This window comes from Notolepis coatsorum, assembly GCF_963971535.1.
Source record: "Notolepis coatsorum genome assembly, chromosome: 8".
In the NCBI taxonomy this organism is placed as follows: Eukaryota; Metazoa; Chordata; class Actinopteri; order Aulopiformes; family Paralepididae; genus Notolepis; species Notolepis coatsorum.
The window spans coordinates 54,887,468-54,911,263 of record NC_140172.1 but is presented as its reverse complement, the minus strand read 5'-3'; the positions used below and the strand labels follow the sequence as shown (position 1 = coordinate 54,911,263).

At 40.2% G+C, this 23,796-nt stretch overlaps 1 protein-coding gene across 1 annotated transcript in view; it reads right to left on the bottom strand.

Moving 5' to 3' along the window:
- Positions 1 to 287: 287 nt before the first annotated feature.
- The window catches only part of dlg2 (discs, large homolog 2), a gene marked incomplete at its 5' end in the record, with an annotated part of 279,475 nt that continues 255,966 nt past the window's right edge, over positions 288 to 23,796 (bottom strand). Inside the window, 10 exons of the mRNA XM_084320420.1 lie at positions 288 to 564; positions 3,147 to 3,238; positions 3,467 to 3,576; positions 3,666 to 3,838; positions 8,251 to 8,352; positions 8,727 to 8,777; positions 15,658 to 15,754; positions 18,195 to 18,270; positions 19,124 to 19,300; positions 22,017 to 22,131. Of these exons, the coding sequence (XP_084176546.1) occupies positions 458 to 564; positions 3,147 to 3,238; positions 3,467 to 3,576; positions 3,666 to 3,838; positions 8,251 to 8,352; positions 8,727 to 8,777; positions 15,658 to 15,754; positions 18,195 to 18,270; positions 19,124 to 19,300; positions 22,017 to 22,131 (1,100 nt within the window). The 3' untranslated portion in view covers positions 288 to 457. The remainder of the gene's footprint in view (positions 565 to 3,146; positions 3,239 to 3,466; positions 3,577 to 3,665; positions 3,839 to 8,250; positions 8,353 to 8,726; positions 8,778 to 15,657; positions 15,755 to 18,194; positions 18,271 to 19,123; positions 19,301 to 22,016; positions 22,132 to 23,796) is intronic.

Here is a 23,796-nt window from a genome sequence, read left to right as displayed (position 1 = left end):
CTGATACTTTGAGTGCTAGATGTTGCAGTTGGGTTTGGAGGCAAAGGAAGCGTGTACTTTTCTTCCTGTGTTGGAGCGGTGAAGAAACGTGTACTGTATACTGTATGTCTTCTCCAGTTTCCACACAGTGTCAATGCAGACACATACCCCATATTTATTTAGTTTTCATCTATTTTTTTTCTTTTCTTTTTTTTGCAAATAAAAAAATCAACAAATATACAAATAGTCCATTGTTCAAGACCTAACATTTTCTAACACTTTGTGGTATACATTCAGGAACATTCATATTGAGAGTGAAAAAAGAAACAATAACATAAATAATAAAAGAAAAAAAATCTATATTCACAATAATTATTTTGAAGACTATTCATCGCCATACAGTTGATCATATGTTACAAATTATTACTAGTTTCTAGCAGTCCAGACACTCTGCCAAGGTGAGGAGATACAGTGTGAGTTATAGTTTCTCCTTTGAAGGGATCCAGATATAGGGTCCTGAATGTTCCTCTATCACCATTTTGCAGTGGTTATAAATGTCCTCTAAGGTGTCTCCTTGAACCAGGGCTGCAAAGCAAATAAAGGCATTTTGGTGCAAGTTGTTTACCGATTTGAAACCCAAACAGATTCATGCATACAACATTTGACTAATGAGCATACATAAGGCAGATTGAGATACACAAGTTTGAGTTATTAATTTTCAGATTTGGCATTTTCTATGTCCATACTGAGAACTCTGGGTGTGCCCAATTGGCTTGCAGGAAGGTTTATTCATCTTCACTTTTTATTACCTCTCCTTGTGATGAAGGAAAGTCTGGACATTAATTGATTCGTCTGATGGTCTTTTTCTTTTCAACAACAAGACAAGGTTGAAATTCCCATATCTGTGTATTTTCTTAGACATGCATTAAATTCACGTAGTTCTCTATACCTAAAGTGCACATCTTTCGGGAGACAGTTTATCCTTGTGCTTAAATATTCATGGTTGGACTTGCAGAGTGGCACACGTGTTAAGTTATACTTTATTAATCGACATTGGGAAAATTATTCCTCTGCATTTGACCGATCCTTACCATTAACTCATTAACTGCCAGCTATTAGACGGGGCCCGTCGTAGCAATGCCATGCTTTAAAAGATAGGAGTGCGTCACCTTGTTTGTAGAGCTATAACTGTATTCTATATTATAGATATGGATACAATACTATGGCCCATTTGACATCAACTATCTATCGTTCAGTATGTGATTTTTTTTCTTTCTTTCATCCATACGTTCCCGTGTTATACCGTGGTGAATATAAGTATGGTTTTAGAGTGGTCTGGGGTAATTCCCGAAAGGCTGTGTTATAGCCTCACACGTGAATCCTACTATAAATGTTGCCGTTTCTTGACTGGACATGCTACTATTCCCAAATCAAATCTATATAATAGTTATTATGTTCCATCATGAATGCATAAAAGGGGGGGGGGGAGTCGCTTCTGATTATTTGATTGCCAGTAACGGCATTCGTATTGAACACTAAAAACACTTATCAGCCCGATCGGTATAAAAGCATTGCACGATCAAGCTAAAATTGACGTCAGATAGTCCTTACCTGTGATCGGCAGTATTCCAAAAATAATATTCCAATTGTTTGATCGCCATCTGGTACATCCGATGTCCATTTGGTCCACGGCATAACCCACCACAACATATGGATCGGGGATATTTGACGCGCTTCAATGGAACCGGGAGAACCGCTCGACTGGCTTGACCCAGAAAACTGCGCCTGGTGACATTTGACCATTGCACAGGCCAAGATATAAGGTTTCAAAGGGTGCTCAATACCGCCGTCTAGCTGGATGCGGCCGGTATTACACTTTGGCGATCTCAGACTCATTCCCTATGGTAACACCAAGGTCCCTGGATGAATAATGAATACAAATATTGAATAAAAGAATGAACGACCAAAACCCGAGATATCTCGGGTCTGGCAATTAAAGAGTTAAGGGCAGTCACAGACAGGTGCCCGGGCACCAACTCCAGTTGTAATGCCAGTACCTTAGTCAAGAGCAATGGCAGGATATACCTAACATGCATGTCTTTTGGTGTGGGAGGAAACTGGGAGGAAACCCACGCAAATGTGGGAAGAAGTGTACCGTGAGGAAACCCACGCAAATGTGGGAAGAAGTGTACCGGGAGGAAACCCACGCAAATGTGGGAAGAAGTGTACCGGGAGGAAACCCACGCAAATGTGGGAAGAAGTATACCGGGAGGAAACCCACGCAAATGTGGGAAGAACATGTAAACTCCACACAGAAATTGGCAAGATAGCTTATAAATAAAATATTCAGCTTCCTCAAACTTTCTCCTTGGCTGTATCCAACTAGCCAGACTGCAGAATGCAGACTGATTGAAAGGCAACTCTTTTGTGTTGAATCAAAATGTTGTTTGTTTATGTAATATTAGCGTACTGTGTGTTTTAGTGGTAATGACCTCCATTGGGGAGCAATAAGGGATATTTTTTTGACCTGTGAGATCAAAGTCATTCTTGCCTTGATACAAAAACCAAGGCACCCTTCTTTTTTCATAATCTTTCACCGCTAATGAAAAATGTGGCAGTTATTTTCTACCGATGCACCACTGCCATTGGCTTCCAGTGTATGTGAAAATGTGTCTTTAACACCACATAAACTGAAGAAAGGCACCACATTTGACTAAAATGCCACTAACATCTTACTGTCTCACTTGTTGTGATATAATACAGTTTCTCAGGAAGAATTCCATTTCTTCCTTTTTATACATTGTATGCACAATAGAGCAACTTTTCATTGTAGAAAACAAAACCTTTCAGGAAAATAAATGGGTTTACGTGGTGTATAATACACATCTTCAGACACAATGGAAGCATATGGCTGTGGTGAATTGGCAGAAAATAATGATAATGGGAAAAAGATTATGAAAAAATTATAATAAAATAATGGCACTTTATTTTTGTATCAAGGCAAGAATGACACATCAAACTCCTTTTAGTTGAATACAGACCTCCATAATGTATACCTACTTTGTACATTTGTATCCCTCACTTGCTAAGTTTCCCTGAATTTCCCCAAGGGTATGAATAAAGGCATATATTTTCTTATCTTATCTTATCTTATCTTAACCTCATACCTGTGAAGAATTCGCCAAACTCCTGCTCCAGCTTCATAGCCCGGTCAAATGTCTTCTTGGCTTGTTCCTCTGTCAGTCTCTTATTCATCTCCCTAGGAAGAGAGTAATGGTGCAAACCATCACACAATTATTGTTCTAGCTCAGACCAGAGGTGGACAAAATGGTGGACAGGGGTAGAAAACCATGGCAACTGCGAGTAACCAGAAAATATTTTATATTTTGGGAATAAGGAATAAAAGGAACATACCAACATTATGAGAAGTGGCCATATTATTGCTATTAAAACGATATGTAATATAAAAGATAAGTAGAGTACTTACATTAATGAATCAATAGATCTAGGTTTTATAAAGATGGCAATGGGAAAAAGTTGTGCTACTTGTAGTCGTTTGATGGCATTTCCAGACACGTCCAGTATGCAGTGTTTACCCTAAAGACAGGGAGGAGGATGCAACTCAGTCAAAAGCAAACATATTTTTCCTACGTGATAATATTTATGATTCAGTTAATGAGACTCACCCTCTCTGCCACATATTTGACCGACTGGACACTAGTTCCATACAGATTATCATTGTACTGGCCCGCCTCAATGAACTTGTGCTCTTGGATGTCCTTCTCCATCTGCTCTCTGGACATTACAAAGTGGTAGTCACGTCCATCAACTTCGTAGTCCCTCTTTGGTCGAGTAGTATCTTTGGTGCAAGGAAAAAGGGTATGTTTTGTTGAAATAGTTCCAACCTAAAGGTGTCCTCATAAGACCATTAGCCACATCCTTTGAGTCCAGTCTGGGCAGTGGGCACACATAGTCCTCAAATAATAATCATGAACACAGTGGTGATTATAACACAACCCAGTTTCCTTAACGATATCCAGTGACACTTTAACTCTAGTTATTAACTTGGCATTAGTAAGCAAAGTGAAAAAAGAAAAAGAAAGGAGTTGTGTGTCACGCTTTTCCAGCATGTACACCTTTGTGCTTCTCAATGATTTGGCTATACCTGATGGGCATGCAAACGGATTATTCATTGGACAGTACCAGTTAAACAAGAATAAACCTTTTTATTTAGTTTTTTCTTCTTTGATACGCTGGGATAAAGTGCTGTACAACAATCCTCCAAGTAAGGGTATTGATCTGAGGTTTTTCACTATCTAGTGGGGTCAGACAGGGTATCCCCATATTTATTCTTATCGGTAATAGTTGTAATATCATATTAGTGATATTGATAACATCACATTAGTGATAACCCCCCTCTCCCCCTGAAATAATAGGAATGTTAAAAGATTAGATAAACATGGATCAGTTCATGTCTTTTTCATCCCCCGACAAAGCTTTTTTGTTGTTTATTTATGATATAATCAAATGGTCATTAATTTGATATGGAACAGCAAACCAGAAAAAATTAAGCAGAAAAATTTACATAATAATTGGGATGAAGGAGGTGTGACGTTTTTCTAGATTCCTTTGTGACACAAATAGTTTTTATTTAAATTGTATTATTAGTATTATATATATATATTCATTTAAAAAGTCCATGTGGTGGCTTTTTGGTTGGTTATTAAATAATGGCTAATATTTTGCTAACCAGTGCACTAAATTATACTTGGGGACCTAAGAAATGGATGTCCTGTTTTAAGAATGACTTATTATACCTATATGTTAGAAGGCATATAATCACAAAGGCAGGGGACAATTAACGAAGATGATGCTCTTAGGTTGTTTGTATTGTTTTTACAGTAGTTTGCCTTACAGTAGCCTTACAGTAGTTTAATTGCACTTTAGTGTTCTATTTATGTTTATGGTATGTCGGTGGTGTGGGAAGTTGTGGTGTGTCTTGTTTATATTGTCCTTAAAATGCATTCAATTTGTAGAACAGAACCAGAAATATGTACTTTGCATATCGTGTATAAATTTGACTTCGTTGGATATCTTTAAAGAGAGATGGTTGATTGATTAGCTATATGATGCTTCAGCAAAGGCATGACGTCTATAGGCCAAGTTACAGCTATTTGAATTTCACTATTGCACACTGAACAGATTTTGTCATGTATACATGCCATCTATGATGCATAATATATTTCTTGAAATATATTTCTTTCTCTACCTCGGGTTCATCATAGGTAGACACAAATCATATACTTTCATCAAATGTTTATCTATAATTAGCTTACAAAAATACAAATATATAAATATAAATGTATAGAGTGACGCAAAATCTGCATACTGTGTTAGATGTTGCTAAAGAAATGTAGATAATGGGTTAAAATTAGTGTGTTGGCTCAAATTGTTGAAGTAATAGGTGGATGAGCAGTATTTTATTAAACCTAATAATGTGCACGTTACTTTTGTGTATCTTTGAAATAGGATTTCGATTTTTGTGAATTGAAAACTGTGTGGGTGGTTGGGGGTTAAATTAACAGCCCATTTGTGCACTACATCACGTATGTAAGTAAGTTAACAAACCATGATTTCATGAGAAGTGTAATACTCAGTGGAGTATTTATAAAAAGGTGCTAACTTTACTACCTACTTAAAAAAAAGAACTGAACTGACTGACTTACCTTGGTGCCCTGAACTGTTAGCAGCTTTTTATTTTCAAAAGGTAAATTGAAATAAAAAGAGATGAGTAAATCAAAACATGCAAAATCAAAACAGTTTTGACGAAAGAAAGAATATACTGTAGGCAATGTACATTTCACCGTTATCAGGTTTCAATGTTGACCACTTCCTAATAGAGATTGATCAGTGTCCCACTCCCTCTCTTTTTCTTCAATTAGTCTCTGGTGAAAATTAGATTAGCCACAATAATTTTACTATGCAACAAAGAAGCCCAATTATCTTGTGCAACAATAAACATCGCTTCTCTCCCCGCTGATAGTCCAACTTCCACACACACTGGAATGCCTGTGATGCAAGATGCTTATCGTGACAGTTGCTCTGGCAAATTATTTTTACTTGAAAGAATAAAACGTTTTTCCCCAGGTTGTGAGGTGGGTCAGACAGACCTGGGTTATTTTAACCCTCCTATTCTCCTGCTTGACATCTTTACAGAGAAGTCAGACCCAGCTTAACCAATAACATATGATGATGTTCTGTGTAAAAACACCTTATGATAATGCCAGCTTTTTGACGTAATAACATGGAAGCAGAGTCAACAATGAAACCAAGTACAGGTGAAATATACACTGTCAAAATATATTGTATGGTGGTTGTGTGGAGAGTGAAAATGGTTTTAAACAATGTCACACAACTAAATTACACACACACACACACACATACAAATGGTTGGGAAGGTTAACCTAATTTTCTTTATCAGATTACTTGATAAAACATATTATTATTCATCACTGAATTACTTAAAAGGATTATTTTACTTTTTGGGTTATTTTGGATTACTTTACTCCAAAATCTTGAAAATATGAAGTTGTAACAACAAGGAAACAAGGAAAGTAGGTATAGCTTATATTTCTGCTTTAGACTTTCAAAACATAAACATTTATATTTTTCATATACAATTTCTTGTGCATAAAGGGCTTCTTTAACACTTTGAGTGCCACTCACGGCTTTTCTCGGGTTTACGACCCGACCGTTGAATGCCACGCCCCGAGTATTCTCGGGTATTTTATTTTTATTTTTTTATTAGCGATCTGAAATCATATTGCATCACGCGAGCCTACCGTTGGAGATCCAGGGACCGCCGGCGCTCAGATGTGAAAAAAGCGCCCCCTATCGTCTCCCAGATGGTAATCACCCTTTTGGAATGGACTCAATGAAAGTGAATGGGAGAACGGATTTCTGACTCCACATTTTACTTCTCACTGATGCAGCCGGGGTCTACCAGAGTTCATTCTGGAGCCTCTGAGCCGCGCGGATCATGTGTTATACTGTACACACGATGGATCAATACATTTATCGATTTTTTCGAATGGCGATCGGAAATTGGAATAAACCATTTGGATACCATCTGACCTCAGGTAAGGAATCTATGTTATCAGTGTTAGTATAATCAGACTCGTTTTCACTGATATATAAGCGTTTATGTGATATGTGATATGGCTGTTTTGACTGTAAAAGCCATGAGGAAATAATAGCAGCGATTATCAGCGCACGGAACGAGCGTGCGTGCGCACACATATACTATCGATCATCTAGCGTTTATTTGAAAACGATTCATAAATAGGCCGACAAATGACAACGTTCTGGAATATTCCAGTAAAAGGCGATTATCATAGGCATGGGTTGTTTTTCCCCGGAAAACGGGTGATTTTCAAAATGCTATCAAACGGAAATGAAGCGATAAAAATACAATCTGCCTTGCCAATGTTGACTGGAAAATGAGTCTTTGATAAGCGACGGGCAGATTAGACACATAGCCATAATTTAAAACATAGATTAGGCGATATTAACGTTAACATTGGCCGTGGATGGTGGCATTCAACGGGGTAAAAAGGAAAACACGGCCCGGCACTGAAAGTGTTAAAGGTAGATTCATGCATGGGAGACCTCAATATATAGCCCTGAAAAAGGGCTCTATATTGAAAAATGTCCTACACATTTTAATTTGTGAATAATGACACAATGAAAGGTGTGAAACAAATACACACTCAATATGTCAGGTTGACAGCACAGTGAATGTAATCAGGTACCCAGGTAATCATATCTGTAACTGACATTACTTACCTATTCACAGTCATTGCCACCACACACACACACACACACACACACACACACACACACACACACACACACACACACACACACACACACACACACACACACACACACACACACACACACACACACACACACACACACACACACACACACACGCCTAGTAAAACGACTGACTGACCTTTGGTAACTAACTTTAAATATAATCTGTATTTTCTAGGGGTGTCCGATATTATCGGCCTACCGATATTATCGGCCGATATCGGCATTGAAATGTGATATCGGTTGATATCGGTATCGGAAATTAAGAGTTGGACAATATCGGTATATCGGTATCGGTAAAAAAGCCAATATCGAGCATCCCTAGTATTTTCCATTCCTTTCTTAGCTAAAGTGAATTAACATTCAATACTGTGTCATTCTGAAGGTACTTACGTGGCACACAAGACCCAAACTTGTCAGGGAACTCTGATATTAGGTCATCATTTATTCTGTCCTTCATTGGTCCAAGGATTATGACAGGTCTGGCATAATTAACTAGAATGAAAAAGAAAATGGTGAGTACCATTCAATGCGTCAACGTCTCCCAATTTCCCAAAGTATTGGGAATAATTCATTCCCAGAGACTGACCTTTAGTTGTACGTTGTAGTTATTGTGCCATTTAATATACGTAATGAGTATACAGACAATTATACAATAATGTTTTGCTTTCCAATTATTCATATACTCATGTGAAGAGCTCATTCACTAGAATTTATTTTATAGCTCAAAGAATAAAAAGGCAATCCTGAGTCCCAGTAAATGTGATCAGCTTACAATATGATCATTCATAATAACATATGAAGAGTGCATCATGGTCAGTGTTAATACTGTATACATCTTGTGCCCAGAAGAAAAGGTGACTACTTACTTTCTTGCCTCATCACAGGTTCATATGAGAGAATCACCTCCTCTTGACTCCCTGGTTGAGACACACAGAAAATCTGACCTCAACAACATCTCATACTTCAGCAGAAGGGTACATGCAGTAAAGTGTATGTCATCATAAATGTTTTAGCTATTTTATGATTGTAACATTACCCTACAATGTGCAGAATTACCAAATGATCAGACACTTAAAGGACATTTCCAGATTTTCCATATGATAGTGTGATGGTTCTTTGGCCTATGTGCAGTCTATGGCCCTGGTCAAATCAGAATGCATAGTTAACACATTGGGCGCCAGCCATTAGCCTTATCCTTGTAGCTAGAGCGCCAGGTTTCCATAGCCTACTTTCACTGTGTGTCACTATGTTTGGAGAGCTATATCTATATTCATCTATATTATAGCTATGGAGACAATACTATGGTAATTTGACAGTGACTTTCTTCCGTCGAACATGCAAAAAAGAGATAACTTTTTCATGTATACGTTCACACGTTATCTCGTGGTGAATATTGTATAGTTTAGGAGTGATCCGGGATAATTCCTGAAAAGCTGAGTTATAGGGCGCTACGTGAATTCTGCTATAAGCGCTGGCGTTTCTTGCCTGGACACGCTACTATTTCCAAATGAAATGTATATAATAGGTATTATGTTTCATCATGAATGCATGAAAGGGGGGGGGGGGTGTTTTTTGATGCTTTGATAGCCAGTAACGGCATTCGTTTTGAACACCACACACGCTGATCAGCTGGATCGATTTGATCGATTTGATCTCAGAATGATTCCCTATGGGAACACCATGGTCCGTGGATGAATAATTTCATTGCTGGGTTAAGTACTTCTATTCTATTCACATAATATGCTTACTTCATATATCTACTCCATTCACATATATGCTTACCACTTGTATCTATTGCTATGTCCGCCCACTACAATCACATGAGCTGTCTAACGCCAGTCCCGTCTCCCTGTCCCCCTATGACTTGCTGTCCTGGAGTGCTGACCGGAGTGTCGGACGTCCCGTGATGAAGGCCGGGAGGTTGCGACCCCCTCTGCGTGCCCCCCTGTCTCCGGAGGTCTCGTAGTGGTGACCGGAGTGCCGGACGTCCCGCGATGATGTCGGGGAGTTCACGACCCTCTCTGCGCCGCCCCCTATCTCCCTGTCTCCGGCTGTCCCTGAGCAATGACCGGAGTGTTGAATGTCCCGTGACTAAGACGGGGAGGACGTGACCCTCTTTGCGCCGCCCCTGTGCCTCAAAATCAGCTCTATCTTTAATCTTTCAAAATGTTCAGTTGCTATCGCTATTAGCTCTATCTTTAATCTTTCAAAATGTTCAGTTGCTATTGCATGCACTCATCTGTGTTTCACTACACACATGAGTGCATGCTTACCAACTGTCCGTCTGCAACACTACTATCACCAACATCTAAGAAGGGAGATCCCCCCTTGAATGGCCCTTCTAAGGTTTCTCTCCTCCACACTGCCTGTGGAGCTTTTTTCCCTATTGTTAGGTTTTAGTGAGTTTTTCCTTACCTTCGCGTGGGGTATGTCTGGGAGTGCTTGCATTCTTTCATTTATTTGCATTCATCTAAAAAATGTTGGACCTTATGGTGTTCTTGTTCTGTTCTTGACTTATTGTTATGTTTTCTTCTTGACTTGTTTAAAGAAGACCTGTACGGCCCATGGGGACATTAACGTGTGTTGTCGGGCCTTATAAATAAATTTGATTTGATTTGATTTGATTTGATAATGAATACAAATATTGAATAAAAGAAAAAACAACCAAAACCAGAGAAATCTCAGATCTGGCGCCCAACGCATGGCGAGTTAACCCGGGATATCTCGGGTCTGGCGCCGAATGTGTTAATAGTCATACAAACAACAGCCAATTTAGCTACCACTAGGGCTGCAACTAACGATTATTTTGGTAGTCGACTAATCTGTCGATTATTTTTTCGATTAGTCGACTAATCTAACGATTATTTCTGTCACACCCTCCATCTCTGCTTCCTGTGGGCGTGGCTCCTTTTCCGGGCTCTTAGCAGACTTCTTAGCTTAACATAACAGACCGACAGTAAGTTTGGGGGAACTAATGGGATAACTGGGGTTGCAACAAAAGTGCAACTAGGACTAAAAACACAATGAAATAAAATAATAATAATAATAATAATAATAATAATAATAATAATAATAATAATAATAATATTAATAATAATAATAATAATAATAATAATAATAATAATAATAATAATAATAATAATAATAATAATAATAATAATAATAATAATAATAATAATAATAATAATAATAAATAATATATCCTTCTTAGCAGACTTCTTAGCTTAACATCCCAGGGAACGAATGGGATAACTGGGGATGTTGTTTGCTCCTGACAAGAGTCTCAAAGTCTGGGGTGATGGTAGACAAAAGCAACTCTGAGGTCATGCTCAATGTCCAATCTGTTCCTCTGCTTTGTCTTCAGCTGGACCAGGGCCCTGTTTCTTGTACCTGGATAACTGAGTTAGCCGGATAACTTTAACTGGATAACTGAGTTAGCCGGACTTTCCGGTTCCATGTACGTGGATTTTCCAAATCACCATGACAACAGATCCAAAAGTTTGAGCCTGGTCGAAAGCAGAGTTCAAGTTCAAGTTAGCCGGATCACGCAGAGCCACGCCCCTGCAAAGAAAGTGACAGCTCGTTTCCTGAAACTATTCCCACAGTCTACGATCTGCATTATACCATTCTGAATTACGTTTTTGTGCTCCATTCTTCCAGAGGGGGCTTTTGAAATGTAAAATAGACCCAAAATGCTGATACTAAATTCACTTTGTCCTAAATAATGCACGTTATATATACCGTGGCGACGGTGGCGCTCGCTCGTGCGATGTACACATTATGTGGTTATTTTAATTGTAACTGGGATTAAGATGTCTGATGAGATGCGCTGTTTGACGGATTTGAGAAATTGAATGAGCCGTTGACGTCACATTAATGAATGAGGATAAAGAGATAAACTTCATTCAAAACAAAGGATATTCTAAACACGGGTCTCTCGTTCATTAATGTATAAACAATGAATTTATCCCATCTGGCACAGTCGTGCAGCGGTAGTGCTCAAGCCTGCCAACCCAGCGACCGGGGTTCAAATCCCGGTGTTTCCAATATGATTTTTTTGAATATAATATTAATGATTATACGCCAAAGTAGCCTGGTTTTAAGTTAAAATATTATAAATCTACATGCATTGAGGATGTCATTCTTTATATAGCTCTCAACGTGCACCAAATTGAATTATTCCTATATTGCAAAAAGAAGGAGACGACTAGGGTCTCGAACCCCGGTCGTCTGTGTGAAAGTCAAAAGAACAACCCGTTAGACCACATTGGAGATAAGTTAAAGATTGACTATACATCAATCAATGGGTAAGAGAGCCGTATCGTAATTCTGTATAACAGTTAACTAATTATTTTCGCTAGCAAGATCTCATTTGATTATTCAATCCAGCAGGCAAGTTTAAAGAAATATAATCTGATTGATTGAGGTAATGAGGGACTTAAAATTAGCCTATAGATAACGCATTTAACTTGTCGGCGAGGCGATTGAGCCGTATTGCAATCTGTCAATAAAGTCTTAAATCAATTAATCAATCAATGCCGTTAGAGAATCAGGATCTCTGCCATCGATACGTGCTGGCTTTTCACCTAAAGCGGCCGCGCGCATTTAGCCTGAGTCGCAAGTCTGGCTTGAGTTAACGAGACTGAATCCACCTTCGTGGAACAGGAAAATCCCGGCTTCAAACATCGGGTTAACTGAAGCTGGATAATGACATCTTGATCGACTTAGTTGAACCACGTACAAGAAACAGGGCCCAGAGCTGAGAAGCCACTTTCACAAAGATAGGCAGCCAAAAAAAAGAAAAGTAAAAAAAAATGATAATAAAGAAAATTTAATACGACGCATCGATGCAAAAATTCTGCATCGACGAGTTTTTATGATCGACGTCGTCGATTATGTCGACTAATCGTTGCAGCCCTAGCTACCACTAATGTTAATTAGTCATACGGTTAACTTCAACATGGCAATTACCAGAGTGCATCTATCACATGAATAAAGGAATAAACCAAGGGTTGCTCTAACTGTAAATACAGTATATATTTTTTAATTTTTCTTTTAGCTTTACGTTTTAACTAGACATTCTGACAGAAGTCAGGGCTACTTCTTCAGTGTATTTGTCAATATAATCTTCAGGCTGAGCTTAAAACCAGAAAGTGGGCTCCCAGGTTTTCCACATCCAGCTTCATTCCATCTTCACATAGGAATGAACTTCAGGTACCCGGGAATTCAATATTGCATATAACATTGTTATTTTTTCTCCCCCTGATGTTACCTTGTAAGTCATTCCTTTGACTCATTGGCATTGCAAATGGTCATACAACCTATAGACTACAATAATTTTGGTAATATCTGAAATCACAGCTACACACCTAACGTTAGAACAGATTGAAAACACTGCTGTCCATCAAACCTACTGCCAAAGGCTTTTAATAAACCAATATAATTTCCTTAATGCTTGGGCTCATTTAACAGATCAAGCAGAGCAGCACAGCATCCCATCTAATAATTCCGACCAGAGTAGGAAAATCAATAGGGACAAATTGCACGACTGTCATAATCTAGTTATGCATAATTAATTATTGATTTATGCCATTTTGGTCATGAATTAGACTTGTGAAAGAGGATACAAACGAGTCATCAGGAGATGTTGTATCAATTAAGCACAGCTGGAGGCCACCATGAGCATACAGTTGATTATTGCTTGCATTTGGACACAGAGTTGCTTTTAGTGAGTGAGAGCCATGCAGCCATGTTTCTATCCGCCCTGCCGGCTCCACCCATGTTATTAGGCAGCAGAATGAACAGTCTTTTGTTCCTTCTACTTAAAGGGGAACTATCTTATAAATGGCCTTTTTGAGTGTTTAGCATTGTTTCCTAGCTATGTGAACTTATATTAATATGATCTATGTCTCAAAATTCTCATATTGATGCATTCTTCCAATTCTCCTCTCACAATATTCACCCTCACTGAACTGAGTCATCTGAAAATGTGCGCGATATGTGATGTCATAAAGACACCGCTGCATGTTAATGTTCAGGCGAAGACGACGCTGCGCAGTGGTTTAGGAGCCCAGGCTCAAAACAGCTCGAGATCTTGAGGTAGAAAAATGCTGTTTTTGAGGACTTGATTAGAAATACAAAACAATGAATATATATATTACAGAGGTGTTCCATAGACTCACAGGAATTGTGTAAAAGTGCCCAAATAGTGAAAGAAATAGTAAAATAGTTCCCCTTTAATATGTTCCAAACATCTGACTCCCAGAATGAATTGAACTTACCAGAGCTGATTAATTATAATAAAATTATAATGTCTAAAACACTGCAGGTTTCCATGCAATTATAGCACATTTGACTGTTCTAGAGACAGAAAAGGAGACAGGGGGAACATGCCAGTGGTTACTGGGAAGTTACAATGCCAAGAGACGTGCACTACATGCACACTGTGGGATGCAGCCATGTGTCCTTGTGGATCCTACAGTTCTTACACTTCCAGTCAGACCATGTGTTTTGCACGTAACCACAACATCCAGAGTGACTGTTGGCAGCCCATAGGCACGTCAATATGACTATCTCTACTGTTCAATTGCCCAAAAGACAGATTGCCAGCATCACAAACGTGGTACCTGGACACTCTGTGTTGAATGAAGGGAGTGAAGTGGCATCATGCTGGGTGAAAAGATGAGGTATTGTATTTAAGGCTTGTAGATCTATTCATATAGACTGAGAAGAGACAAATGTTATGTGGGTTTCTGAATGACTGTGAAGAATGTGCTCTATTCCTGGGGTTTGTTGGATGAGGACATTACAAGGACGCCTTGACATTTAGAATCGAAATGTTCTTCTCTAGGCACTTATCAGGGGCACTTATTTAGGGGTCTAAAGTATGACAAAATGTGATTATTTCTGTCTGTGTCATGCAAACATGCCATCAACAGCCGAAGAAGACAGAGGCTTAGAACTTTCAAGCTGAAAAAGCAAGACAAATCCACAAAATGTAACATGCAACAATATTACAACAATATTACAAAGAAAAATGTAAAAATAAACGACGTAAAAAAAAAATGTGACAGGGCTGTTCTGGGGAGGCGGACAGTAGAGATGAAGACCATTCTTGGACCAACTTACTGAGTGTCTTTGTCCCATACCCATCATCACCCATCCCCAGGATGTCCTACATGGCCGTCCAGAGAGAGCCAGGGTGGAGGAAAGAGAGGAAGGGGGACAGCCGCACATAAAGACCAGGTAAGAAGTGTTGAAAAAGAGGGAACTGTTGACAGAGGTGCCCCCAGGGCCAGGCCAATCTGTCTCTGTCCAGACACAATGCAGCCACCAGGGGGAGCCAAAATGCAATAGTTTGACATTTTAGTGCAATACCATTCTCCACTGTCTCTGTGGGTTATCCGTATTCATAAGCCACATCACTTGAAGAGAAATTTTTGATGCATGGTTGCTGTCAAGAGACCGTGCTTACTTGGCTCCTAGTGACTGCACAGCGTTTGAGACAGAATGATCCTGACCATGGTATGGTCCGAGAGAAAGAAGGTGTGAGAGAGCGAGAGAAAGAGAGAGAGAGAAAGAGAGAGCGAGAGAGAGCGAGAGAAAGACAAGAACAGTTCAAGGGAGGAAGCAGGAGAGGCCTCCATTAAACCCTCTATCCTTGCGCACAGGGTTATTGCCACACACACACACACACACACCTGTGTGTCACCTGGCTACTCTGCATGTAGGCTACGCTCTGTGTGTGTGTGTGTGTGTGTGTGCCTGGGTGTGTCGGTGTGCTGCTGCTTTACTTACGGTCTGAATCACTGCCATCTTGCTCACCCTCCTTGTTCTTGTAGAATGGGAACTTTCGTGTAAAGATGAAACTCTTTTTACGTTTGTCATTGAATGACTGTGAAGGAGAGAGAGCAATGGGGCAAACAGGGACATCTGATTGTTGTCACGTTCATGCTGACAAGAAAACTGCTTGTGCAAAGTGGGACGTCAAGAAGTTATGGCCCAACGGCTGTCGTTTGGACCCAGTAAAACAATCATTGCTATTACACTCATTGAAGTGTCCCTTGGCATGACTTTGCTGGGTATCTATAGGTGAGCTATGAAAAGGTTGCTAGCCCTCCATAGCCATTTGACCATATTCACATGGAGGCCATTTTGCTTTTATGTCACCCACCTGGGAACAAGGTGGAAAAGATATCCCATGACGTAAGAGCAAAATGGCCGCCATGTGAATATGGTCAACTCTGTGAGTACCTTTACTGCCATTACTACTTGACGTGTCACAGCCAAGTCACATGCATGCTTAAAAACAATAAAAACAATAATAAAAAATGTAATAAAGATAATGTATTTAAGCAAGGCAGGAAAAGAGTAATCATGCTATGAGAAAAGTAACATAACTTGGGATTAGTGAGAAAAAGATTGTTAAAAAGAAGTTTGCCAAAAACATGCATTAAAATAATGAATGAACATTGTCCTTTGAAAACAAAATGAGGACTGATGGCAAGTGGTAATGTGATTAAAGCCACGTTATGTAAGGGATAGTCTTATTTAGAGTACCTGTGAGCACAATCCTGTACTGCAGATCGTCTTATCGCTCCTGCCGTTATGCTTATATATGGAACACAGAGGTCGGTCTCTATGTGACTAACTGCACACATGGAAGCTATGCATCTGTTCAACTATTCCAAGTAAAAATAAACTTTCTATTAGAAATTGTAAAATGTTCAAACAATCATACAAAACATGTATGGCAATAGCCAATAGGTATATTCAAATGAAGAGTTTAGTGTTGTCGTTGTTGTTGTTGTTGTTGTTGTTGTTGTTGTTGTTGTTGTTGTTGTTGTTAGGGAACAGATTAGTGCGGCCACACTGGTTCTGTCTTGAAAGGCAAGAGCCAATTGGGGAATATAAAAAAAAGTGTTGAATTTGTATTTGAACTTGCGTTAAATAAGAGGGAACTGACTTCATTCCTTAATATAATCTGTAATTTACATAAATAAATTACACACAAAAAAGTACACAAAAAAATTACTATTATTACTAATAGTTAATTGTTTTGACATAGCTTAGATAAGGTGTGGCTTAAAATGAAATTATTATGACGGATGTGTGAATGATAAAGCACACAACGCATGGTGAAATGGGCTGTGTTCTACTCAATAATGAGCCTCAAATCTATCGAAATATCTAATCATGTGAAACAAAGTTTCAGGGAAACACAGACAATAGTGAAGTATGCAAATTATTGCTAAGAATTCTTATTTGGAAAACCATTTGACGATGTATTAAGATTAACTCAATCAGCGCCAGAGGTCACTGTTTACCGTGTGGTAAGAAGGCCACCGCTTTAAAGAATAGGGATACATGGTGGTGTTTGCAGGGCTCAAACTATATTTTATATCATAGCTATGGATATACAACTATTTCCCATTTGACATCGAGTATCTATCGTTCAATTTGTGAAAAAGATTTTTTTTTTATCTATACATTCCCGTTTTATACCGTGGTGAATATCAGTATAGTTTTAGAGTAATCCTGTGTAATCCCAGAAAACGCCGCTATGCAACGTTTAGTGCATTTCCCTAAAAACCGTGGCGTTTCTTGCTTGTATCAACAATCAATCTGAAATCAACGCTATATTATCGGTATTATGTTTCATCATGAATGCATGAAAGGGTGGGGGGGGGTCGTTTTTCTATGCTTCGATCGTCACCAACGGAATACGTTACACACACACATTACACACATATGTTCGGATCGCGGGGAAGGGATTCTTCGATCAACGCAAGATTGATACCATATAGCCCTTACCTTGACTAGGATGTACTCCAAAAAGAATATTCCAATTATCTGATCGCCATTCCAAGTATTGATGTCGATCGTGTTGCCAACATAATCCAACAAAGAACATGAACCGTGAGTGCTTGATTTTCCTCAATCCATGTGTTATAAACGCTTGTCCTGCCCGACAAGAAAAACCTGGACCGGACTTTTTAGATCGACGTACAGCCCAAGTCAGAGAGTTTCCAAGGATGTGCAATACCGGCGGCATGCGGCGGTATTGGACGTTTGCGATCTCAGACTAATTCCCAATGATAACACAGGCTCCCTCGATGGATTATGAATGGGAATATCGAATAAAAGAAATAACGATAGTTAACCCGACTTATCTCGGGTCAGGCGTCCAATGAGTTAAGAACATACATGTAGGTAGGCACTAATTACACGTTCATGTTTTGTATCACAAGGATTTCACTTCCCTTTCCCAGTTACAGTGATTGCCAAACACTAATATCCTTTGGCACTTGCCAGCCCTTAAAAAAGGCACTTACCCCTTTGGAATCAATGGACCCAGGTCTGGCATTGAACTTCACCGTCTTAAGACGCGCACGCTCTTTCCTCTCAACCCTGAAAAAAATAAAAATAAAAAGGAGTCACTAAAAGTTTTAAAGATGATATCACTTAGTCTAATTGACATCCAGATGGGACTACAGAATAATCATGTCACCTTCAGCTATATTTAATGGCTCTAATGTTTTTTTTAATTTTTTAAAATGTATAATCCTCTCTTTCTCAGATTTTTCTCTGTTTTCTCCCTGTCCCAATTTTAGTCGTTGTGCCAATTCCCCCCTCCCCTGCCTGGTTGTTGTGCGCATGTTCTCCTACTGGTCGGTATAAGGGAACCCTGAAGTCATCCGCACGCTTCCTCCGACACGTGCAGCGACAGCCAGTGACTCTCTTCTCACCTGGCAGCGAGGGCTCTCATTGGTGAAGTGTAACGTGTGGGAGGTCACGCTGCCTTCATCAAGTCCTGCCTCCGCTGAGCAAGCGCCCAGACCTGACCTGTAGGCGTCGCTGTCCACAACTCCAGATTCCCACCCATGACTTGCCCTCCCCCTAACCCAGCCAAACGGGTTAGCATAGCGATCAGCCCAAGCCTCAAGCAATGCTGACTCCGGGAGTCGAGACCGCAGCCTCTTGCATTGGTGACAAGCACAATCTCCGCTACGCCACCTGACCACTGATGGCTCTAATGTTTGTACATTTCTCAAAGGTCCTGTTCTCCTTGGTTACTGTTGCCAGGTCAGACATTATAAATTGGCTGAGAAACACAGATGATGGTTCTCTGTGTTTCAGCATACCGGTACAGTCGCCATCTTTGTTTTGAGAAATAAGTAGGTGCAAAAAATCAAGCTCTGTATCAAGCGTGTGAAGGAGCACCTGAGAATTGAATAAAAAGCTCCAATCAGTGATTCCTCACCGTCTCTTGCTGGGGATGACGCCCATCTCCTCGCTGTCGCCGTGCGGAGTGACCCTGCGAGCCTGCCACCACTCATCGTCTGAGGCATTGATGACATGGATGATGTCCCCGTACCTGAAGCTGAGCCCTTGGCTCGGCAGACCACTGTCCTTGGCCTTCTCATAGTCAAACAATGCCCTGTCGGAAGGAGAAACAAGGTATTCCTCAGCTACGTTGTAAAATGACCAGTGTCCTATTCTTATTATTACTATAGCCCAAGGATAATTCTCTCATCTCTTATCTATTTCCCTAATTTGACAAAGAACACCTTGGGGCATCATGTAGGAGGGTCAGAGAGAATGCTGACTGTTGGTCTGCACATTTCCCTAAATGGTTAAATTTTTTTAATCCAGTGTTCTCTTTTTAACCCAAGCAAGCGCTTCTCCCTCTTCACCTCATCTAAGCTCCGCCCACTAACCCTCACCTCGTCTCCCTTTCCCTCCTCTAAGCTCCGCCCACTAACCCTCACCCTGTCTCCCTCCTCTAAGCTCCGCCCACTAACCCTCACCCTGTCTCCCTCTTTCCCTCATCTAAGCTCCGCCCACTAACCCTCACCTCGTCTCCCTCCTCTAAGCTCCGCCCACTAACCCTCACCCTGTCTCCCTCTTTCCCTCATCTAAGCTTACTGTCTCTCTCCCCCATGTTTTTTCTGTTGATCTTTGGGTTCACTTCCTACCTAACAGACTTTTACCAGGTATCATGGAGAGACTCCGTGTCTTCTGGGCTCCTTGGCCCCCTCCTTCTCTCTCTCGCTCTCTCTCTCTCTCTCTCTCTCTCTCTCTCTCTCTCTCTCTCTCTCTCTCTCTCTCTCTCTCTCTCTCTCTCTCTCTCTCTCTCTCTCTCTCTCTCTCTCTCTACACTAAATCTCTTGGCCCTGTCAGCACATCCCACAAGTTCTTCTGACATTCCTATGCTGATGAAATTCAACTACAGCTCTCCTTCCCCTCCTCTCTGACATACAGGTTAAAGCCAATATATCTGCCCGTTGAGCTGACATTTCCAGATGGATGTGTGCCCACCGCCTCTAGCTCAACCTTGACAACACTGTACTGTTGTTTGTCCCACAGGCAAAACCAATCCCTCTGAAAGCCCTTTCCTTCACAATTTACAACGGCACACAGTGACTCCTGCATAGAGTGCCAAGAATCTTTATTTTTTTATCTACTTTTTCTCCCCATTTTCTATTTTTTCTCCCTTCCCCAATTTCGTATTGTCCAATTCTACCCTCCCCTGTCTCAAACGTTGTTAGGCCATGCCTCCCACAAGCCAGCTGCAATGTGGACGAAGCCTTGCATCACGTGTCCCCTCCGGTACACGAGGAGGCAGCCGTCGCATCTTTTCACCTGCACAGCGCGATCTCTCAGCGGCGAGGGTCTGCATGGGAAGGGCATGCCGCCCCTGTCGCTTCCTGATTCTACTGCGCAGGCGCACCAACCGACCTGTAGGAGTCGCTGTCCACAACGTCCGATCCCCACCCACCAGCTTCCCACCCCCTAATACTGCCAATTGTATTAGTATGAACGACCAGCCAAGCTGGTAGCAACGCCGAGAGCTGGGCTCGAACCCAGCATCTTCTGCGTTGGTGGCGAGCGCCTTGTACTCGGGCGCCACCTAGCCGCCCAGAGTGCCAAGAATCTTCATGTGATCCCATTCCAGCAGATATGCATTATACAATATCTGTGGAATCAGATCACTGCTAACAAGGATATTAGCCTCGTTGTTCAAGCTTTTGCCTCCAATATGGGCTTCCAAAGTTCTCCTACAAATCGTCACTCCTTAAAAAAATAAAAATACAAATACAAGGCCAGTGAGAAAGTCACAACCCAATACCTCCAGGTCATAATTCAGCCCTACACTACAGCAGGTGCCATTTACTCTCAACTAGCTCTCCTATTTCTATAAGGATCTGACCTCCCCTCCACCTGGCACCAAAAAGAAAAACTACAGAGTATTTCTTCAAGAAATACCTAGCTAGTTGCTTGATCTTGTTGAATTTAATAAATAAATACATAAATAAAAGGTTTGGTATCTCTTGGTGCTTCAACTTCAAGAGGATGTACAGTAATCAGAGACAGCATAACTGGACCACATACCACTTTAACATAACCTTTAGAGGTCACTGGTCAATGGAGGGTTTGAACGCTCCCAAGTACTGGAATACACATCATGTAGAATGCATACTTTTACTTTTAATACATTCAATATCAAATACTTAATACTTAAGTATAATTTTGAATAGAGGACTTTTACTTTTACCAGAGTACTATTTTATCTGTGTAATTCAATTTTTCTTCCCTGAGAGGGAGGTTCGAAGGGTCAAAGTGGGTATCAAACAGGAATGAAGACTGTGGTCTTAAAGGAACACAGCAACTTTTTGGCAAATTAGCTTATTTGCCATCTACCCTGGAGTTAGACAAGCAGATGCATACCCTTTTCTTCTCTGTGCATGCATTAGGCTTAGAGAACAGCCGAACCATTAGCCTAGCTTAGCGCCATTCACTGGAAGTAGGTGTGCCAGTGTAGCCTAGTTCCCAACAGTCACGAAATACACTCCAAATACAACTACAAAACATTCCTGTAAACATGTTGTGACCTGTGTATTTACCACGTGGAGAAATAAATAAAGAAATTGACATTTTTGTTTTCTAAGCAGATTTCATCACCTCAAAAGCCCTGCTGATGAAATCACTGCGCCCAGGCAGCAGTGGTTCGGCATTTTTTTCCCCGACTTCTGAGTATATATCATGTTTACAGGAAAGTTTTGGAGTTGTATTTGGAGTGTATTTTGTGACTGTTGGGAACTAGGCTACACTTCTGATTAGTCCGCACTGCCGTGATCCTGATCCAGACTAACCTGACATAGAGAGACCTCTTCTGATTGGTCCGCAGTGATCCTGACCCAGAGCTCATGCTGTGGTTCATCATCTGTTCCCGCAGGTCATGGATTTTGGCCTCAAAACGCCCATATTCTGCAAGAGAAGGATTGTATGGATCAAGACCAAGAGCCAGGTCTCAAATCAGACCACCATGCATCATGGGAAGAGAGACTTCAACTAAAAACTAAACAAAAACATCATGATCAAGGTTTTACAGGACTTTTTAAGCATGATGAATTTGGATCCTAAAATTGTATCTAGCTGCTAGTCCTGCCTACTGCGATTCAGGGTCTGGTGCTGCTGCTAACCTGATTGGTGGTTTCCCTGGTGCTTTACCTCCAACCAGGCCAATCAGCATCCATTACTAGGGGGAGTCTACAGCAAGACCAAAGGACATTAATGTGACTATAGCCATCCAAAATTACACATCTGAAAAACATTTCCATTTCCAACATAATCTGGTGTAACCCACAATTCTGGCTCTGAAGAATCTGGGGAAATTGTGGTCAAAAGACACTGTGGAGCATTGTGCATGATGAGTCAAATCACTCAACAAAACAACAGTTGTGATTGGAGGATCACGAAAAGAGGATGGTGCTTGGGATGCAACAGTTAGTGGTTCTCAACTGGTCTAGCCTTGGGACCGAACATTGTCCTTAGTCATTAAGTCGCGACCCACATTTTTGAACCACTATGATTTATTAAAAAGAGAAAATTGTTGCAGTAATACACAATCTTTCATGCACTGTTAAAAACATGAAATAAACACAAACAAGTCCAACAAAAGTGCAACTATGGCTAAAAACCCAATGAAATTAAATAATAATAAATAATATATGCTTCTTAGCAGATTTCTTAGCTTAACATAACAGACCTAAGTTTGGGGGAACTAATGGGATAACTGGGGTTGCAACAAAAGGGCAACTAGGGCTAAAAACCCAATGAAATAAAATAATAATAATAATAATAATAATAATAATAATAATAATAATAATAATAATAATAATAATAATAATAATAATAATAATAATAATAATAATAATAATAATAATAATAATAATAAATAATTATGCTTCTTAGCAGACTTCTTAGCTTAACATAACAGACCTACAGTAAGTTTGGGGAACTAATGGGATAACTGGGGTTGCAACAAAAGTGCAACTAGGGCTAAAAACACAATGAAATAAAAGAATAATAATAAATAATATATCTTTCTTAGCAGACTTCTTAGCTTAACATCCCAGGGAACTAATGGGATAACTGGGGATGTTGTTTGCTCCTGACAAGAGTCTCAAAGTCTGGGGTGATGGTAGACAAAGCAACTCTGAGGTCATGCTCAATGTCCAATCTGTTCCTCTGATTTGTCTTCAGCTGGACCAGAGCTGAGAAGCCACTTTCACAAAGATAGGTAGTGCAAAAAAATAATAATATAAAAGATTTTTATTTAAAAAAAAAAATACACATCCACTCAAAATGGCTCCGCGACCCACCAGTTGAGAAACACTGGCTCAGGATCAAGAAAAGAGGGCGGTGCTTGGGAAGCAACAGTTGTGTTTGGCGGATCACGAAAAGAGGGCGGTGCTTGGGAAGCAAAAGTTGTGTTTGGAGGATCAAGAAACGAGGGCGGGGATTGATCTATTGAGATAGATCAATTCAGCCTGGATGGAGCATGGCGGAAACAATAACAAAGTGCCTCTTCAGAAGTCATGTGCGAGAGCCGTTGTTCCAATTTGACCTCTGATTCAATCAAAATACTGC